The 19608-nt window shown below is 37.8% G+C and overlaps 2 protein-coding genes across 4 annotated transcripts; both read right to left on the bottom strand.

Annotated features, from left to right (window-relative positions):
- Positions 1–1376: 1376 nt before the first annotated feature.
- LOC149545617 (uncharacterized) lies at positions 1377–10082 on the bottom strand. The gene is made up of 7 exons (XM_089793813.1): positions 8728–10082; positions 8284–8582; positions 7730–8127; positions 7409–7632; positions 7111–7298; positions 1762–1825; positions 1377–1641 (listed from the first exon to the last, which is right to left on the bottom strand). The coding sequence occupies exons 1-7, from the start codon at positions 9144–9146 to the stop codon at positions 1377–1379; spliced, it is 1857 nt and encodes a 618-aa protein (XP_089649939.1). The 5' UTR covers positions 9147–10082.
- Positions 10083–14907: 4825 nt separating this feature from the next.
- On the bottom strand, positions 14908–19171 carry LOC149545618 (disease resistance protein Roq1-like). 3 transcript variants are annotated; one of them, XM_089790741.1, is made up of 5 exons: positions 18273–19171; positions 16856–17963; positions 16467–16733; positions 15749–16331; positions 14908–15452 (listed from the first exon to the last, which is right to left on the bottom strand). In XM_089790741.1, the coding sequence occupies exons 1-5, from the start codon at positions 18791–18793 to the stop codon at positions 15370–15372; spliced, it is 2562 nt and encodes an 853-aa protein (XP_089646867.1). In that variant the 5' UTR covers positions 18794–19171; the 3' UTR covers positions 14908–15369. The 3 variants fall into 3 exon arrangements, with proteins under 3 accessions (XP_089646867.1, XP_089646865.1, XP_089646868.1); XM_089790739.1 differs by having other exon boundaries at positions 15663–16331; positions 18273–19169; XM_089790742.1 differs by lacking the exon at positions 15749–16331 and having other exon boundaries at positions 18273–19167.
- Between the last annotated feature and the right edge of the window lie 437 nt (positions 19172–19608).

Raw genomic sequence — 19608 nt, forward strand, 5'->3', positions numbered from 1 at the left:
TTGAATGCGTATATACAATTCCACCCTACTCCATGCTACCCAAACAGTGCCAATATATATATAATTCCACGGTCCACCCTACTCCATGATACCCAAACAGTGCCTATATATATATATATATATATATATATATATATATATATATATATAATTTAACAAATATTTTTTTCAGCATTTTATATCTCAGCAGTGTAGTTGATTGCTTGCCAAGTGTTTGATGAAATTGCTTAGCACATATTCAGTATGTTACATTGCACAGTTCAGACTACATGCTAAGTGTTTGACATAATTGCATAGTTCAGTGTTAGTAGTTTTTAGTGACCTTTGAGTAAGGGTCATTACATTTAACCTTGTGTTGATGTAAATAAGTATTTACTATTTACACTTACTTAAGTTTACTTAGGTTAAGGAATTATTTAATTATTTTGCATTATTTTATTATTTATTTTTGTGAGACACTTAGGAGCAGAAGTACGCAACTCTAATTATGCACATGGTGTCTACAACACTGGAGTTTGCATCATTCACTGAGTTGTCATGTAGACAACACAGTTAATCGCACTCATAATTTAGCATATGTTGTCTACACCACTGATTTGCGTGCTATACCATTGTAGGCTTATCCTCACATCATCACACTTACTTCCGTGCTTAATAGAGGATAACCCATATCTGGTGGACATGTGCTTGGTTGTATGACTTATCATAATGCTGACTTCTATGCATTCTAGAAGCTCTCCTAAGGCCTTTATATACAGGCACTCCTAGTGTACTCTTGATATGGCAGATATGACATATTGAATGAATATATCATCATATTCTGATCATACTCTTTTTGGTCTACTATTGTGCTTGTGTTTGTGTTCCTTGGTCTTGGGTGAATTCTATCTTAAGCCAAATTCTTACATGATATCAGAGCTTGGGGAGATTCTCTACACATAGCTGTTCAAGACCATTCATGCTTCAGCACCTTGACCCGAATCCGAAGCATCCGCAGAAATTGAGAGCGTCTAGAGCTAGATTTGACCTCACCGTTGCGTCCGGAATGTCGATTCGATGAAGATCGATTGTAAATTTTCCCATACTGGGCTAAAGTTGATCGTGAGGCAAAAAAAAATTTATGGTCATTTTCAGATCTATTTAATTGTTTTTTCAGATCTGAATTTTAATCTCTGCAATTATTATTTTCAGATTTTATTTTTTGCAAAACTATTTTGCCCTTTCGAGCTAGTTGTAGATAAATTTTTTTGCAAAACCGGGCTGTCAGATCCCAGCTCTGCAATTTTGGAATTTTTAATATTCGCAGAGTATTATTTAATCTAGCAGGCATCTGCAATTATTTATTCTGCAGGCTTCATTATTAAATCGGGATTTCATCAAATTGGGCCGGCCACATAAATCCCGACCCACACTTCAGGCAAGAGGCTCGCATCTCTAGCGGCATATTCCGCACACCCACCGACGCCCTTGGCTTTAGTGAATCCAACGTGGGTTTCAACATTTAAACACCCGCAAGGTTTAAAATCCCATGAATGTAGGACTATTCCCTTTAAACTAACGACAAAATTGCATACTCCGGTCACCGCAAGTTGAAAAATTGGCATGACATTTGGGAAATTTGAGCGGCAACGAAAACGCGACCTGCATTTAATCCGGCCCCTGCCATATCATTTTCTGGTGGTCCCAAAATCCATACCGCGGTCGTTGTTTAAAGTTCCGGCAGCCCTACGCAGTGCCACATGGGCAAATCTAAATCAGCACACGCGGCTTCTAACTATGCCATGAACAGCGCCAACGTAGCACCCAATCAGCATTGACACGTGCCCTGTCATCGAATACAGTCAGCGAACACGCGGACAGAGTACTGACACATTGAATCTGCCAAATCATCCTGCCGAGTCAGCTAATTGCCCACGTCAATGAATCTAGCTGGACGCCACATCAACAATGACTGGACAAACACATCAGTGCCACGTCATTTTTTGCCTCCTGTCCGTGCTATCTGTATAGTTCCATATGGTCCGCACAAATCCTTACGGCTGACGTCGTCACTGGGCTTGGAGTTGCGGATGTCATCAAATTCACAACCCTAAATTTGACAGCCATCTGACAGTCATTCTAGGCCAATCTTGAAACTCCTATGACGGCCGTATGACTGTCAAATTTAACCCCATCTTTTGCTGATGCAACCCCTCTCCAGTTTGATTTTTAATTTTGCAGTCCAACTTTGAGAGGCCATATCTCAGTCATCTAGACTCCAACTCAGGTGTATTTTTTTTTTAATTGAGTAGAATTTCCTAAACTTTTCAGTGGTGCAACATTTTCTTGGTTTTGGTGCACGGATTTGTCAAAAAATGCATTTTTTGGCGACTGTACCTGCATAATCCTAAATTTTGCAACTTCAAACGCTCTGTATGGGCACATCTGGAGTCGAAAACAGGTTACGTTTTAATTGAAAGTGTGTTATTTTTCGTCTACTTTCCAGATCTGCAGTCAAATTGTAGTGTTGTGTGGACAAAAGTGTCACTTTCAGTAATAGGGTCTTTCTTGGCTTTGTATTGCTTCAGAATTGTAGCACATTGTAAAGTTCCAAATTTGTAATCCATTAAGAGGTTGTAACAAGAAAAATCAAAAGTCCACGAAGGCCAAAATTGGCAAGTGGCCATTGTAATCGCACTCCTGATAAAGTGCCAAAAGCATCTCTTTTGGGGGGGTTCCTTGATTTAGTGGAAAACGAGGGTGTTCTTGGTATTGTGTTCTCTCTTTTCTGCACTTTTTCTTCATTTTCTACGTTATTGGCAATTTTAAGTTTTCTAAATTAACTCCTCATAACTATGCTACATGGTCCATCAAATGTGGTATCACTTAATGCATAATGGAGTTTCACAATATGTAGATGGTACTTTTCCTAAACCAGCAGGTTAGGTGATATATGTTTGGGGGTTGATGACAAGATCATATATCAAATTAAAAGTGTTCTACATCCAAGAAAGCTTGGGATACCCTCGAAAACCTTTATGGTAAAGTGTCTGAAGAGGATGTTTTCAAAATTGGAGATGAGCTTGTCTCCTTAGATCCTAAGTCATGATTCTATACAAGATTTCATCATCAAGGTGAATGAACTAAGGACAAAGCTTACCGATCGTGGGAGTTCTATCAAAGATGACAAGTTGATCTATCTCATTCATAACAAGCTGCCATCAGAGTATTCCTCATTTGTATCTTATTTTAACACCTCTAAGACTACCTTAGGGTTTGCCTATAAGAAAGTCACTTTTGATGAATATGTTGATCTGTTGGATACTGAAGAAAAGAAATTGAAATCAATGGGGATTCTCAAATCACCTAATTCTAAAGCATTGTTGGCCAACAATGAGGGTTCTCAAAATTCAGCTAGATAGTCTTCAAATAAATGAAAGGGTAAGAAGAAGAAGTGGAAGAATAAATTAGAGGATGCGAACACCACAATCCAATCAACAAGGCAAGTCCTTGAACTCCAATAAGAAGGGGCACAACAATAAGGAGAAGAAAAAGTGTACCTATTGCAAGAAATCGAGTCATGAAGAGCATGAGTGTTATTTTAAAAAGATTGATGAGTTGACCAACATCATGAAGAAACATACTGTTCCATTGCCTAATGCTTATAAGGATAAAGGGTCTTCTTCAGATTCCAAGGGCAAAAGGCAAGCACTCATGGCGAATTCAAATTCTTCAAAGGAATGGATATTTGACTCAGGTGCCTCATATCATATGGGTTCTTTAAAGGAGGATTTTTCTTCAATGAAGTAGTCAAAGGTACCGCACATCTTCATGGGAGATGATAGAAAAATGGAAATTGAAGGAAAAGGAAACATGGAGATGGAAAATGGAGAGTTTCAAGATGTTCTCTATGTTCCAAACCTAAGTTCAAATCTCCTATCAATCTACCAAATCACTCACCTCAAAGATGGACATAGAGTTGAGTTCCTTCTAGACTCAATAAAGGTGCACAGTCTAAAAGATGACTCATTGGTTGCAGTGGGGAAAGTGAACCATAACAAAAGATTGTATTCTTTCTCCCTTTTTGTGCCCAAGTCTCCTTCAAAGGCCTTGTTATCACAATCAAATTCTCAAATGCAATTATGGCATCAGTGGTTTGGTCATCTTGACTTCCGCTACCTTCAACAACTTTGCACAAATAGAATGGTCAAAGGTCTACCCCAAATCAACTTTTCTAAGGATGAATGTTCAATAGATTCAGTGGATATGCATCCAGAGGGGAAGTTACAGAAAGGAAAGTCTTCAAGAGCACCATGTGTTCTCCAGATGGTTCACATGGTATTAGCAGGTCCTTTTGCATTCAGCCAAGGTTGCTGTATACGTACCTTCGTTGATGACTTTTCAAGATACACTTGGGTCTATTTTCTTCATAGTAAGAATTAAGTGTTGGACAAGTTTCTAGCCTTCAAGACTCATGTAGAAAAGGAATCCAAGAAAGCCATCAAAGTTCTCTCAATGGACAATGGAAGCATGTATGTGAATAGAAGACTTATAGACTTTTGCATACTTGAGGACATTGATCTTCGGACTCTGCCAGCATTCAGTCCGTATAAGACAGATGTTGCAGCATTGAGGATCTGAACTCTTAACTCTATGGCAAGTTGCATGATACAAGCCAAGTCTCCAGATCCATCATTAGAAGTCGAAGCAATCAGTAGTGCCACTCACATTCTTGATCAATTTCCTCATCCAGCCTTAGATGGAAAAACTCCTTTTGAGGCATGGTGCGGCAGAAAACCTATTGTGACACACTTCAGAGTCTTTAGTTGTCCTGCATGGGCAAACAGATCTTCCAGGGGATGCAAGGCATAGTCACCTCGGCCTTGTACTTTCATTGGTTATGAAGACAATGTGAAGGCATACAGACTTCTGGATCCCGAGACCCATTAGATTTTTGTGGTGAAGGATGTACACTTTGAGGAAAGTTCACCCAGCTTGTCCTCTAATCCTCTCCGCACATCATACAGAGTGGAAACTGATAGTGACACTAGCGATAGTGTTTCAACAAATTCAGACACGTGGGGTTCTATCAACAATTGCCATGAGAGGTCACTACATCAGTTCAGTCCACATGCATACATAGCCACAGTGATAGGTCCAGCACAGCAGGGTACATCCAGTCTTCCAGGTCCAGCTTCAGTGATAGATTTGGGGGACAGTATTGATGATCTACCTCTTCTTCTTGATGCAATAGCTTCTTCTTCAGTTGTCACGAGGGCTCCATTCGACTCTCTCGTTCATTCTCTACATGATCAATCATTATAGGTTGAAGTGATTGTGGATAATTATGATTAGCAGTTGCAGAAGGGTTCTTCATGAGTTGCAGAGACAGATAGTTCTTTGAGACAGGGTCTTCAGCCAGATGAGTAGGTTTCAGAGACATCACTTATCTATGGGATTCTTTCCACACACAACGGAAGCATGTCATTTGTACCTTTAGCATTATTTCTTCCTAAGGGAAGGAACACCATTCTGCAGTCTTAGATCAACTTCTTCATTGGAGTAGTCACTGGCAGGCATTCTTCTTGTGGGGGACGGGGGGGGAGCCTATCCTGTCTCTCTTCCTCTTCTCATCATTCTCTTATGTATATATTGGATGTATGATGTAATAGGGGGGACTTGATTACTCCATCAATCCATACATCGTTTTATCTCTCTTTTTGGGGGAGGGTTTTTCCCATGAGAGTTTTCCTCTTTCTCCGCTCTATGAGAGATTGCATATCATTATGTACATGGGTACCTAACATGGCCTAGTAGCCGAAACCCATTATGCACTTCATTTTAGATTCGTAAGCTTAAGGGCATTCTCCTAAGTTGCACTTAAAGGGGGGTGTTGGTGTAAATAAGTATCTACTATTTACACTTACTTAAGTTTACTTAAGTTAATGCATTATTTAATTATTTTGCATTATTTTATTATTTATTTTTGTGAGACACTTAGGAGTTTGTGTACTCTCATGAGTTGTCATGTTGACAACACAGAAGTACACAACTCTAATTATGTACATGGTGTCTACCATAGTTGGAAAACTCGCCAAGCCCCCCAAAAGTTTAATCAGGAAAAACTCGGCGATTTAAAAAAAAAACTCGGGAACCTAAAAAACCGTTGAAATTGAATTAAAAATACATTTATTTTGCAAAATTTAATGAGAAGATGCATTTAATAAGTTAATTAAAGACAGTACAAAAAAAAGGAACGAAGTTTAGATATATATAAATGTATAATGCGTACAAAATTGCATTCTCATGCAGAATGCTCATGGTAGGAAGCAAAATAGTAAATTACTAAATAGTTTCAATCTGTCAAACTAGAAGTAAATACTAAAAGTCTAAATACATCAATACAATTTGACAATGTCAATCACATTTTCCTCTTTCCACTTGCACTAGCAGGAAAGCGAGGGGGTCTAGTCCTAGAAGAAGTGCCCCGCACTGGGATAGGGCGTGAGCTGCGTGACTGTGAACTCTGTGACTGTGCCCCCTCGCTCGACGTCCCTACTGACTGGCTCGGCGTCCTAGAAGAGGATGCATCTCCTCCTAATGGTAATGCCTGATCCTCGCCTGAATCATCATCATCCTCATCCTCATCCTCAATGTCATCCATAGTGAACTGAAAATCAGCGTTAGCCTCCCCCTCCATGGCCTGCCTCTCCAAATCAGCTATCTCATCTAGCGTAAACAATGGACTTGGCTTCTATGCTGTCCAATCAGAATAAGGATCTATCTCATCTAGATCAAGCGGACCAGGTAGTTCTAAGAGCTGTGCCTTTTTTATGTGCAACTTAAGATTATAGTGCACATAAACAAGGTCATTAAGCCGTTTTTGAGTCAATCTGTTTCTTTTCTTTGTATGGATGGACTCAAATAAGCTCCAATTGCGCTCACAATGGGATGAGCTACAAGGTTGGGATAGGACTCTGAGAGCAAATTTCCTTAAATTGGGGGTATTGCCACCCCAACTTGCCCACCAAGCATTTGCAAAACAAAATTAAAAAAGTTATAAAGCAATAAAAAAAAAAATCAGAAGCACAACTTATCAATTAGCAAAAAATTTTAAGTTTGACGCTTTACCTAGTGCTTGAGTAGATCTTGCTCTCTTTGCTAGCATAGAAGAGAACAAAGGACCCCTTGATTCCACATAGATTTGTTGTTCGGTCACAATAAGGTCTCTCTCCTCTTCACTTGATATCATTCTCTCAATGCATTTAGAGAGACCTTCCATGACCTCTCCATTAGGATCTGAGTAGGAATCATCAGCCCTAAAACAAATAGAAAATGATATCAAATCTTACTACACAACCTTAAAAAGTAAAGTAAAATAAAGACTTATTAAAATCCCAACTTCAAAGACAATCAATTATCATAGTACTTGAATTTGGGATTGAGGAAGTAGCCTGCTGCATGAATAGGTTGGTGGAGCATATTGTTCCACCTCCTATCAATTATTTCCCAAATGGGGTCAAATTTGAGACTATCCCCGTGATAGTAACTTCTAACAACCTCTTTCGCCCTATCCATGGCCTCATAAAGACCTCCCATTGGGGATTGCTGCCAATCACATGTGCGCAAGACTAGAACCAAGGGCAGAGACATCTACATTTGAAATTTGAAAAATACAAATTAGTTAATAACATAGTAAGTTATGAATTGATAATGAAACTTGAATACACTAAAAATATAATGAAGTTACCTTCACAATCTCCTTAGCCTTTGCAAAATAGCTATCATCAAACACTATTCGTGCCACAGCCTCTCCTTCGGGCTTCTTTGCGTAAGGTGAAGCAACCCAATCAGCACACACAAACATTTGCTTCAAAGCCAATATGTGGTCAAGAATACTTTGCAACATCAAGAAGACCGTTGCAAACCTTGTCATAGCAGGTCTCATCAAATCTTTGCCTTTAGTGGCTTTTCTCATCAAACTGAGAACCCATGGGTGATTATAGATATATTTCGTGACTCGCCTAGCATCTTCCACAATTGGACTCACCCAATCAAGTTTTTCTATGTCCTCCAAAAGAAGGTCAAGGACGTGTGCTGCACAAGGTGACCAAAAAAGTGTGGGATGCCTCTCTTGGAGGATTCTACCTAAAAGATTAGCAAAAAATCAATAATCAATAACAAACTTTCCATATTTAATATTTACAAATTACATCAAATCTAAATTGAATAATACCATTATCCAGATTCCATAGCATTACATTCATAATTCATATTGATTCAAATATAAAAAATTAAATCTACCTGCTGCCACATATGCTGTTGCATTATCTGTAATTATTTGCACCACATTCTCTATTCCCACCTCCATGACAACATTCTCCAACATTAAAGCCAATGTGGCTGCATTTTTCACTTTGTTGGAGGCATCGACAAATTTCCAAAACACCACATCATCTTTGCAAGCAATCAAGAAGTTAATAATGGTTCTACTTCTTCCATCTGTCCACCCATCAGATAAAATGGTGCAGCCATACTTCTTCCACTCTTTCTTTTGGTCTTCTATCAACAATGTTGCCCTACCAACCGCTTTGTCAAGCAACCTACAAAATTGAGGTGTAATATTAAATAAAGTGTAAGTGTTAGTAAAAAATTAGGAAATAAGTTATAACAATTAAGATTTAAAATATAATAATGAACTAAAGTGAATCACAATTATTTACAATTACTAAATAGTAAAATACTAACCTTCCACTCATATCCTTGCGATTAGGCGGCTTGTACCCTTTGCCTGATATTGTCATTGCATTCACCATATTGACCCAATAGGGACTATCAGCGGCATTCATTGAGATATTGTTGAAAAACCAAAAATCAGCTGCTGCAATATCAGTTTGCTCATGCACCTCCTTAAACCATGCAATGCTCTCTAATGATGGATGTGCTCCAGGTGTGTTCCTGGGCACAAAATAACAACCTATCCCTGATGGGGATCCGAATGGTGATGATGAAGAAGTAGGAGATGTAGAAGAAGTGGAACCAGTAAATGAGAAATTTTGTTTGCGGATCCGTGGGCCACGAAGAGATCCTGGTATGTTCTCAAGTGCTTCTTCTTCCTCTTGCATATCAAAAGGAGCTCCTTCTGATTCAGCTATGGCTGCCCTCATAGCTAATTTTTCCCTCTCCCTATTCAATTTTTTCTCTTCAGCAGCTGCAAGTAGGGCATGGATGAATCATTTTTCTTCATCAGTTACCTTGAGACAAGGATTTGAGTCATGTTTCTTTATGCCTGCAAGGTGGTATTTGAGGCAGTTTATGCCTCCAGAAATAATTCTCTCATAGGGAATGCATATCACCTTCCCAATATCATTTGGATTTGGAGCTTCATAGGCATACCGCCATGCCTTATCTCTTGCATTTTTAGGCCGAGTGCCTATATATCCAGATGGGCATGGTGTTTGTGGCCACTCTTCTTGCGGGTTTGTCATTTTTTTAATGGTTGACCGCTGCCCTACACATAAATATATAGAAAAATGAATAAACAAAGTTAGAACTTAGAAGCTAGGGTTTCAAATGATTCAAAGTTTCAAACTTCAAACTTCAACCATATCCTTAGCAAACAACAAACTTCAACCATATCCTTAGAAGCTAGGGTTTCAAATCAAAATGATTCAAAATGATTTTAAATGATTTGAAAACATTTACAAACAAGTTAACAACAACAAAAACAAAAGAACATTTGTTATAAAACTATAAAAAGTTTTCAAACTATGATAAGATGAACATACCTAGAAAGAAATTTGTCTTCTAAAATCTGTTAGAATCCTCTACAATCCACTCAAATCCGCCTTGAATCACTTGCAATCAGCCAAGAATGCCTCCAAACCTTCTTCTCTTCACTCCTCAAGGCTCTAAACAATCCAAATACAAGAAAAAATGAGAAAAAAACACATTCACTGCTGCTTTAATCCGTCACATGCCGCGGGTGAAAAACTCACCAGAAAATCGCGAGTTTTTTGCGATTACTCGCCGAGTATTCGGCGAGTTTTTACCAGTCCGCCGAGTTTTTGAATCGGCGAGTTAACTGGTGAAAAACTCGCTGAGCTAGGAAACTCGGCGAGTTTTCCAACTATGGTGTCTACAACACTGGAGTTTGCATCATTCACTGAGTTATCATGTAGACAACACAATTATTCGCACTCATAATTTAGCACATGTTGTCTACACCACTAATTTGCGTGCTACACCATTGTAGGCTTATCCTCACATCATCGCACTTACTTCCGTGCTTAATGGAGGATAACCCATATCTGGTGGACATGTGCCTGGTTGTATGATTTATCATGATGCTAACTTCTATGCATTCTTGAAGCTCTCCTGAGGCCTTTATATATAAGCACTCCTAGTGTACTCTTGATATGGCAAATATGACATATTGAATGAATATATCATCATTCTAATCATACTCTCTCTTTGGTCTACTGTTGTGCTTGTGTTCGAGTTCCTTGGTCTTGGGTGAATTCTGGCCTAAGCCAAATTCTTAAACCTTGCACACGGCTGGATAAGTCTGCTACGATTTGGAGTTTTTCCAAATATCAAAACATCTCAGTGATGTAAGGTTTCAAAGTAGTAATCAATGAAATCGTTTTTCATTTCATAATATTTGATAATGCATGGTGATCAAATTTATAGCAGACATATATGTTCTTCCTCATAAAATATGCGTGCCAGTATACTGTAGGTGCTACAAATTGAGAATAAGTTTTCTTTACTTTTTATTTCTGTCTCTCATCAATTGTATTGCATGATAGTGAGTAAAAGTCAACCAAGACATCTGTTTAAATCAGTATGACCTTCTGAGATCAGTCGGCTATCATATCTTTAAGTCTAAAACCATATGCTTAAACTAAATCAACCTTAAAGATTTTGTCAACTCGAATTTCATTTTTGTTATGTGTTTTAATGATTGATAAATGATAATAGACCTTAAACAAGAGCACGAAGGAGTACACCAGGCTGAAAGCCAGAACATGGTGGAAAGGTGCAAAGTATATCAGCAGAGGTTAATTGAAAGGCACCAAGGAGTCACCGACCTGATGGCCTAATTATGGTGAGGTGTAAATGAACCTGTTAAAGAGAAAAACAAGAATAAAATCATAAACCAATACATTCACACCTAAATAAACTAATATAATAGCTCATGCAAGTTCCACTTTTGAAATAAGTTGTCAAGCGGAGAGGTGGAGATCAGGCTATAAACCCACATTTCGAAAATCCTTGGCCAGGGTGGAAAATTAGGCAGACTTGCCAGAATAATTGATCTTGTTGTTGTCCAGAAGCTTCAGTTAATCCGTCGGATAATTGTTGGGACCTCAACCCACTTGAATACTCTAATGGCTGGATCAATAAACATCCCAAGCCCGACCTTGGGGTAGGGAGGTTCGTTCTATTAAATTATAACTTGTGGGGATAAGTAAAAAGGTCTGCGGCTGGGAAGTTAAGCCAATGTTAATGCTTCTCCTCTCACCAAAGCCAAAGCTTAGACAATCTATTAAGGAAGCCTTACACAAATCTGAATGCTCTTATCAAATTTGCAAGTTAGTATTTCTTTTCAAGTTATTAGTCATTTTCTTTAAAGATAGATGTTAAGATTAGAAAGTAGTTAACTGCGTTGTTCCTTCATTTCAAATCAGTAATATCATAGAATTAGACAAGAATTTATTTTTCTTCTGAACAAGTAATTTATCAGTTAATGTTAATGATGTAATTCTTGATAGATTAGTAATGCAATTTGGATTTAATTATAGTTTAAACCGTTAATGGAAAAACCTTTGTCATGTGAATATGAAATAGAACTGGTTAGTTTAATAATGGAAATTAGTTAGTAAGAAACCGGCTGTTACAACATTTCTCAATGATAAAGTTATAAGTTGAAGCTCTCATTGAAGAATTAAATTTATATTACACGCATTTGTTGTGGTTGTCAAAAACCACATAGGTATGTTGATCATGTCAATATGAGGAAGCTTTGTATTAGACTATTTGTTTGGGATCAACTGCATAGTTTAATAGGGTTTTGGCGTATGGCTCTTGCTATCCCATCATTAGGGAATGGATTAAAGCCAAAGCTTTGGTCAGAAGTTCATGGTCTGCACCAACGTTGAGTAAAAGGTTTGATGGGTACTTACAAAAGTATACTAATTTTTAGTAGTAACTAAAGTTAGGTCAATGGGACTTATGTGTGCATAAGTAGAAAGTTCTAGAATGAGAACGTCCTAGGAAAGGAACATAAAAAAACTAAACCACAGGAAATAAAATGAAATGAGGCAATGCAACATTGGTTAAGAAAGTTCTAGGAATAAAGCACTGTAAGAAGATGGCACATACAGTAGCAAATTCTACAAATAAAGGAAGAGAGATAATAGGAAGTTTTACAATGAAAACATCCTAGGAAGAAAGGAACTAAAGCACTAGAAACAAAATGACGCAGCTCAACACCAGCACAAGTGTTTAAGAGTTCTGGGAAGAGAGCATCCTAGGAAAGAAGAATAAAGGAAATAAACTACTAAAAACAAAATGAAAGTAGATCAACACCAACACAAGTGGTTGAGAAAAATCTAGGAAGTGAGCATCCTAGGGAAGCTTTAAAAAAGTCTAGTGGTTGCTCATGTGTAATGTCCCCTTTCTAGCATTCATAGCATGATGTTGTCGTTAGCCTATTTCCCCACAGTCCCGTAGGCTAACTAGGACATTAAAGGGGCTTAGAGGCCATTTGGCCTAGACAGTTTCAGTTGCAGGTCTTTCTGAGGGGTTCTGAGGCAACTTTGGGCATACTTACTATTTATAGTAAGTCATCTTGGACATGGCCGGACATTCAGTCACAGTGGTATGTCGATGGTAATTGTTTAAAATCGACAGGAAGACTTATTTATCATTGATAAGATTTGTTATGCATTGATAAAGCCATTTTATAAAGTTAAATTTAAATATTTAACTTTATTAATGCATAGACTATAGTTTGTGAAAAATATTTAAATTAAAAGAGTTCCCTTTATTTTTATAACACATTGGAGACATAAGGTACATAAAGGGAGTTATGTTTTATCTCACATTGAGAAAACGAAGGATTGAGCTCTTGTGAGAACACTATAAAAGAAATGGAAGAGCTTTCTTTTTGTATGCTTGGATGAAGATTAATGTTATGTTGCTGGATATCTGATTATCGAGCTTGGAGGACGGAATCCCTCTTTGCTAGCATTCTCTTCGCTGTTGGAAGACACAGTCAGGAGGATCAAGGGTGTTTTCACTTCAGGAAACACACTGGGTTTCATTTGGGGCATTTGCATAAAGAAATTTACAAGGGTTTGAGGTGCAGATCTGAAGTTAGTTATTGCTATAGTGCCGCATGAACAGTATTTTGCTACAGTCGGCATGAACAGTATTTTGCTACAGTACGGCATGAACAGTGTTGGTATCAAGTTTACTTGTTTTTCCGCTTGATTAGAAGTTTGGAGGGCTGGCCGACTACACCTGCAAAATACTACGGCAACTAATTCCAGGTTTCTTCTGTCAAATTTTGATACTTTGCATAATAATTGTTGAATACAAGTCTGAATAGTTGTTGCAGCCTTTAAGGCAGCTGTAAGTGCACATCTACATTTTAAAATCACCCTTTATCAGCAGATTGAAAGAGTTTCCAGATTTTTCATATATTGTTGAATGTGTGCCAAGTGTTTGTGAAAATGTTATGATGTGTATTATGCATTTTAATGTCACTTTATAGTTGTTTGTAAATCTACTCATTGGAAAGCAATTTATTGAGGAAATCAGCTTTATGAGTTTGCATACAAAGTGTTTGACAATATTCCTTAAGTTAAATTTCTACAAGTCAAAGTTCAAATCAGGGGAGGATATTACATCATGCCTTGCCATATGTTTTGGCATTTATTTTATTTTCCAAAAGTATATCCTTGTTCCTCAAACCATGCACAACCTTCCCCCTCAGCCCTCTCTCTTTTCAGCTTGTTTTGATCTGCTAATAATATTATCTTCACCTTTAGCTCTGTGTTATTCTAATGGATCATGTAGTGTGATCCAAACCATTGATGTGAAACTCCAACATAATCAAATCTATTATAGTCTATAGAAACTTGATATCATTAATCAAAATAAAGGAACTAAAACACTATAAACAAATTGAAGCAGCCCATCACCAATAAAAGTGGTTAAAAAACTATGTTACCCCAAGTCTCCGAAACAAGGGGAAGGGGAAATGGGTTTCTGGGGCGGATTTCTCTTCCCAGAGAGGTAGACAGCAGTGGGAACAGCTATATAAAAAATAGGCAAAAATTTTAATATATAGAGAAATTTTAAATATTAATATGAAAACATGGATAAAGATGCTTATATACATTATGGAACCTTAACATATAATGCTTGTGTTAAATAGTTTAAATTGAGAGTTCACATGAGAATTGAAGTCAAACACATTATCAAAACTCAAGCATTAATTTTATGGCCAGCCAGGGGACAGGTTTCTAGAAGTTTCCAAGTTTCCGGGATGGCTCAAATTATGCTGGAAACACATTCTGGGGTAACAATGTTAAAAATCCAATCCAAATAGCCTTGTGGTGGGAAAGAAAATCTACAAAGAGCAAGGGCTGATGAAAACTGGAGGCTTGGGATATGAATTTCATCAGGTGTCTCTGTCAAGGCCTGGAAGGGAGTAGGCATTGGTGCCATCATTGGTCACTAGGAAAGCACTGATACATAATCTGGTAATGCTTATTGGGAAGTGCTGAAGAATGGGTTGGCAGGCAAGGTTTCTACCTCCAAACATACAAAATTTAGTATTTACAAAGAATAAAAGAAGGTGAAATGAACTGTGATTCTGTGTTACAGAAATATTAAAGAAGTCCAGGAGCCTCATTCTCAATAGAGAAATTGATCCATGCTTATTTTATATTTTGATTGCAAAACCATCCTTCAATATTTGTCACTTCTCAATATGATTTGAAAATGGATACTGCAAAAGAAAACTAGCAATCATATAATCGACTAATAATTCTTTTCAATATACATAAGGCATTCCCTTCCTCACCATTATTCACCATTACCAGACACCCCTTCTTTAGTTTCCCAGCAAATGACATACATGGAATCCAATCCAAGATGGCAGTAACTACAAACGTAACTATCCATTCTCCCACTCCAATATAACTTTCTGTTGAATCAGAAGCTGAAAGAGGAATATGTATAGTTTCCCCGTAATTACTTTGCACTACAGCACATAAAATGATCGTGTTCCACAAGTGTTCAACTGTTTGCAGTGATGCTTCAGGCATGGCATTTTCAATGATATTGATTTCGCCTCCTACATCATTAATCAGGTCACGAAATAAATTTTCTGTCAAAGTCAACGAGGCTTCCTTTGCTGCTCTGCCAGTAATACTTGTGAATTCTGACGGCAATCTCTGAATAAAATTTAAAAAAACAGATTTCAGTCCTTCAACAGACGTTCATAACAACACTAATGCACAAAAATTTGAGATTATGTGCATTAGATATTAGTTATAGTCAATATTTTGACAGAGAAATAACTAAACACGAGGTCCATAGCAGATAAATCCTCACTTCCATCAAAATGACAAACATAAATCTTGTAATAGACAAATTTTCATTACCTGCAACTTACACATGTAATTTGCTATTACGTCACGACCTAGAGATGAAAGATGTAGATATTTCAATCCTTTCAGCTCATCAATACCTTCTAAATTTTGCAGCCTCTCGCATCCATCAATAGTTATCCTCTCTAAGAAACTAAGATGTGCAAGACTTGGCAACTGGATCAGCTTTGGACATTTATGTATGTTCAATATTACAAGATTTTCCAGATCACATATCCCTGATACCTCCCTTAATTGTGTACAAGACTTTAACTCAAGATAACGCAGTGTTCTTACCACAGATAGATCAACTACAAATAAATTTTCCATGGATTGCATGCGAAGACATTCAAGGGTTGGACAATGATCTCCACTAATTGAAACCTTCCACATATGTTTTACTTCACTGATTTCTATATTTTCTAGGTTACTCATGGGAGACTTTACAGTTGACACCCCACTGCTATTCAAAGTCACTTCTCCCCATAATGGCAATTGGGTCAAAACCAAACTCCTAAGGCGAGTGAGATTTCTAAGGGATTTTAATAATGACCTCCCCTTTAGTCCGTCATTATCAAGTCTTCTTATGGTTAGCTTTTCTAAATTAGTTAACATTTCTAATGAGTTTGTACACTCAGCCGACGATGTACCATAAAGCACTAACTCCTTCAACTGATAGGGCACCTGAAATTTGGACCCAATACATTTCAAATGGTTATTTGTCAATCATGAACAATTGTGACAATAACAATTTCCCAAAACTCACATTGAGTACCATTTATGAAGACCTGACATTCCAAGAAGGATAATAAAAAATACCTCTGTGTCGTTCTGCCACAATCTTTTTAGACGCCCATCAACTATTCTTAAACACTCCAAATTCTGCAGAGGAACCCATGAGGGAATGCTTGTGTGTACGCTCCAAGACAGGTCAAGCTGAAGCCATATCAAAGCAATCGGCGCCTCAGCAGAATCATCCATATTCCCTAAAAAGCATGTAATTTGGGCACCGAAAGACCAGTCAAACATTGAGAGGAGACATCTGCCAGTTGTTTCAGTGAGGATGTTTTTGAACTGCTTCGATTCCTGTATACACAGGTGAAGGTCAAATCTTTCTGCAATTCGAAGAAGGATATCAAATAACTGAAAAATATTGCAAATGATTTCCGTAATTTCATGTCAGAAATCTCAAGGAGGAAGAAACAGACCAAAGGTTTCAGATGTTGAGGGCGCCACAGGCGATGTGGACTGAACTCACCCGCCAGTTCTCTCCCCAAATCACGAAGATGGTCGTGCATTCTGAAAGAAAGCTCCTTGTCATCAAATTCCTTGGAATAACACCACACCATTTCGACGAGGCATTTGTCCTTTAAGGTTTGAAGTGCGAGCTCAGCACTCCATCCATAGGATTCCCATATTCTGATTGCCATACTTATGGGTTTGCCAATAAAGAAACAAGCGATGTCCACAAAGATCTGCTTTTGCTCACTGTTCAATGCATCGAAGCTTATTTTGACCCTCCTTTTGATGTCCTCGGGCAGTGACTTACGAGCTTCATTCAATACTAACTGCCAATAATGGCGGTCAGAACTACCAAAAACATGGCCGCCTAAGACCTGTAAAGAGAGAGGTAAACCTCCACACACGTTCACAAACCTTTCGACCAAATCCTCGTAAGCACTAGCAGCATATGATTGGTGAAATGCATTCCAGCAGAAGAGCTCTCTGCTATGCTCTCGACTCATTTCTTTCATCCTGTAGCGAAAGTTAATTCCGGCACGTACTAACACCCTATCATCACGTGTTGTGACAATTACCAAACTTTCAGAATTGAGAACATTTCTAACCAATAGAGCATCCAACTGGTCCTTGTGATCAACATCATCTAGAACAATAAGAAAGCGTGAAGAATTAACCCTTCGAAGATGAGACTTGAGATAGCTCTTTCCTTCATCTGTGCTATGAAATTGTGGTGTATCCTGAAGGCAGGTGATATCTTTTAGAAGCCTACTTTGCAAAGCAGGCAATTCATTGTTGACAGAGGCTTCTCGCACATCAAACAGAAAACATGACCCATCATATTCGCATTGCTTGCGGTTAAATATTTCTTTGGCCAAAGTTGTCTTTCCAGCTCCCCCCATCCCAAAGATACCAATGATCTGAACTGATTTATCAGTCTTCTGCATGCAGCACCTTTCAAAGTCTTCTGCAAGCTCATCAAGCCCCACTGGATTTTCTACAACGTCTAGAGACTTTATCTTTTGGAGCTTTTTATGTACAGCTGACACCACATTTTTACACAGCTTAATCGGATCACTGAAAATTCAGAATAAATAGGGAAGAAAGACATTGATTAGAAAGATCTTCTGACTAAGGTAAACAAGGATTTTGAAGTAACAAATGGAGTTCGAAAAATTTTAATGGAAAAATCAACTTTGATTAGAAAGATGTTTTGATTAAAGGGAAAAAAAAAAAAAAAAAGACCCCATAAAAAGAAGTGGGGCAAATAGGAGAATCAACAGCACATTAAAGATTATGGAGGCAGTCTGTTTTGAAGGCACATTATTGATCAAAAGTATACTATCAATATAAGGTCTAATGGAAAGTGCATGAAAGAAGTCTTACTAATTATGTTTGCTGAATTCGTAGCCATACATGAATGAAACAGAGTAGAGAGCTTTCTCCCACACTTCAAGCAGGTTCAAGTACCTGCCTTTCTTTTCATGTTCAACAAATGCATCAGAGTAAACTCCCTTTTCTATGTAACGAAGGTCTGAAGGTGTCACATCATAAAATATAGGGATAATTTTAGCCTTAGTCTTTAACATGAGAACCAGCTCATCTAAACACCAAGAGGACTTTGCATACCCTTTGGAAAAGATGGCAATATGAATTGAAGCAGAGTAGATGGCATTCTCTATGGCAGAATCAAATGAATCTCCCCGTTCAATCTCATAACAGTCAAGAAATATATTGTGCCCCAACTCGCGGAGAGAATAGTACAGTTCAAGGGCCAGGGTTTCTTTTACGTCGGGGCCCCGGTGGTTAATGAATACATCAAACAGTTTTGCGGATGCAGATGATATTATTCTTTGGCACTGAGCTCCAATTTCACTGAGATTGTGGCATGATGAGCAAGATGCCATGATTGAAAGAGTACGTAGCACCTAGTACCAAATGATTGAGTAAATGCAAAAGAAAGGAAATTGTCAGAGTTTCGGGCATTTAAAGATGCCTTCAATGAAGTTTCAGAGGTGGCTGATTTTGGTGACATAACCAGGGAATTAGGGGATGTCGGAAACTGAGTTAAGTGAGTACATAGCCAAAAGGGAGCAACGGCAGGAACAGGTCTGCCATAATTTCTTCTCCTTTTATCTTTTTCTGTCTGTTTAAAGATTGTTAAAAAGAAGAAAGAGAGTAAAAGCTAATCGAACACAAAAAGAACACGTTTGTATGATGTGTCACAATAAGATGGGCTTCTGGAGATGAATAGAGATAAGAATGGATGAAATTGGACGTCTTAACGATGAATAACAGGTCGCGCAACATTGGACAGATTGCATGATTAGGTAGATTTTTGTTGACGGGAACTGCGCCGGGTTTTTTTAATTTAAATTGGTTTGAAATACAAGAGCGCTGGTCGAGATGCCTTATGAAGGGTGGGTAATAAAGAGACACAAGACTAGAAGACCATCATATTATTGATCATCTTAGTGTGGGTACCTATTTTTAGGAGAGTTTTATCTTTTTCTTTATTATCGTTAATAAATAATTGCACATCATTTATTTTTATTTTTAATGTAGTACATTATTTTAAGTATGTTATGAAGACAAATTTGATGTATTCTTTTTTTTAATTAATAGTTGTAACAAATACAAAAAATGATGTATTGAAATGATTCTACAATTTTGTCATTAAATTATATTTTTGTATCTCATTGGTAGAGTAGAGTTGGGAATG

Source organism: Cupressus sempervirens, chromosome 7 (assembly GCF_028749045.1).
Source record: "Cupressus sempervirens isolate cs-2001-9-10 chromosome 7, ASM2874904v1, whole genome shotgun sequence".
Taxonomy (NCBI): domain Eukaryota; kingdom Viridiplantae; phylum Streptophyta; class Pinopsida; order Cupressales; family Cupressaceae; genus Cupressus; species Cupressus sempervirens.

What these genes read in the sequence shown, in the direction of transcription:
- LOC149545617 (XM_089793813.1), bottom strand. Translation starts at nt 9,146, where the DNA reads ATGAGGGCAGCCATAGCTGAATCAGAAGGAGCTCCTTTTGATATGCAA. An exon ending in AACAGCATATGTGGCAGCAG is followed by an intron (nt 8,128 to 8,283) that starts GTAGATTTAATT and finishes CTAATCTTTTAG; the next exon opens with GTAGAATCCTCCAAGAGAGG. An exon ending in AAGATCTACTCAAGCACTAG is followed by an intron (nt 1,826 to 7,110) that starts GTAAAGCGTCAA and finishes ATTCGATGACAG; the next exon opens with GGCACGTGTCAATGCTGATT.
- LOC149545618 (XM_089790739.1), bottom strand. Translation starts at nt 18,793, where the DNA reads ATGGCATCTTGCTCATCATGCCACAATCTCAGTGAAATTGGAGCTCAG. An exon ending in GAATTCAGCAAACATAATTA is followed by an intron (nt 17,964 to 18,272) that starts GTAAGACTTCTT and finishes CTGAATTTTCAG; the next exon opens with TGATCCGATTAAGCTGTGTA. An exon ending in TGTGGCAGAACGACACAGAG is followed by an intron (nt 16,332 to 16,466) that starts GTATTTTTTATT and finishes TCCAAATTTCAG; the next exon opens with GTGCCCTATCAGTTGAAGGA.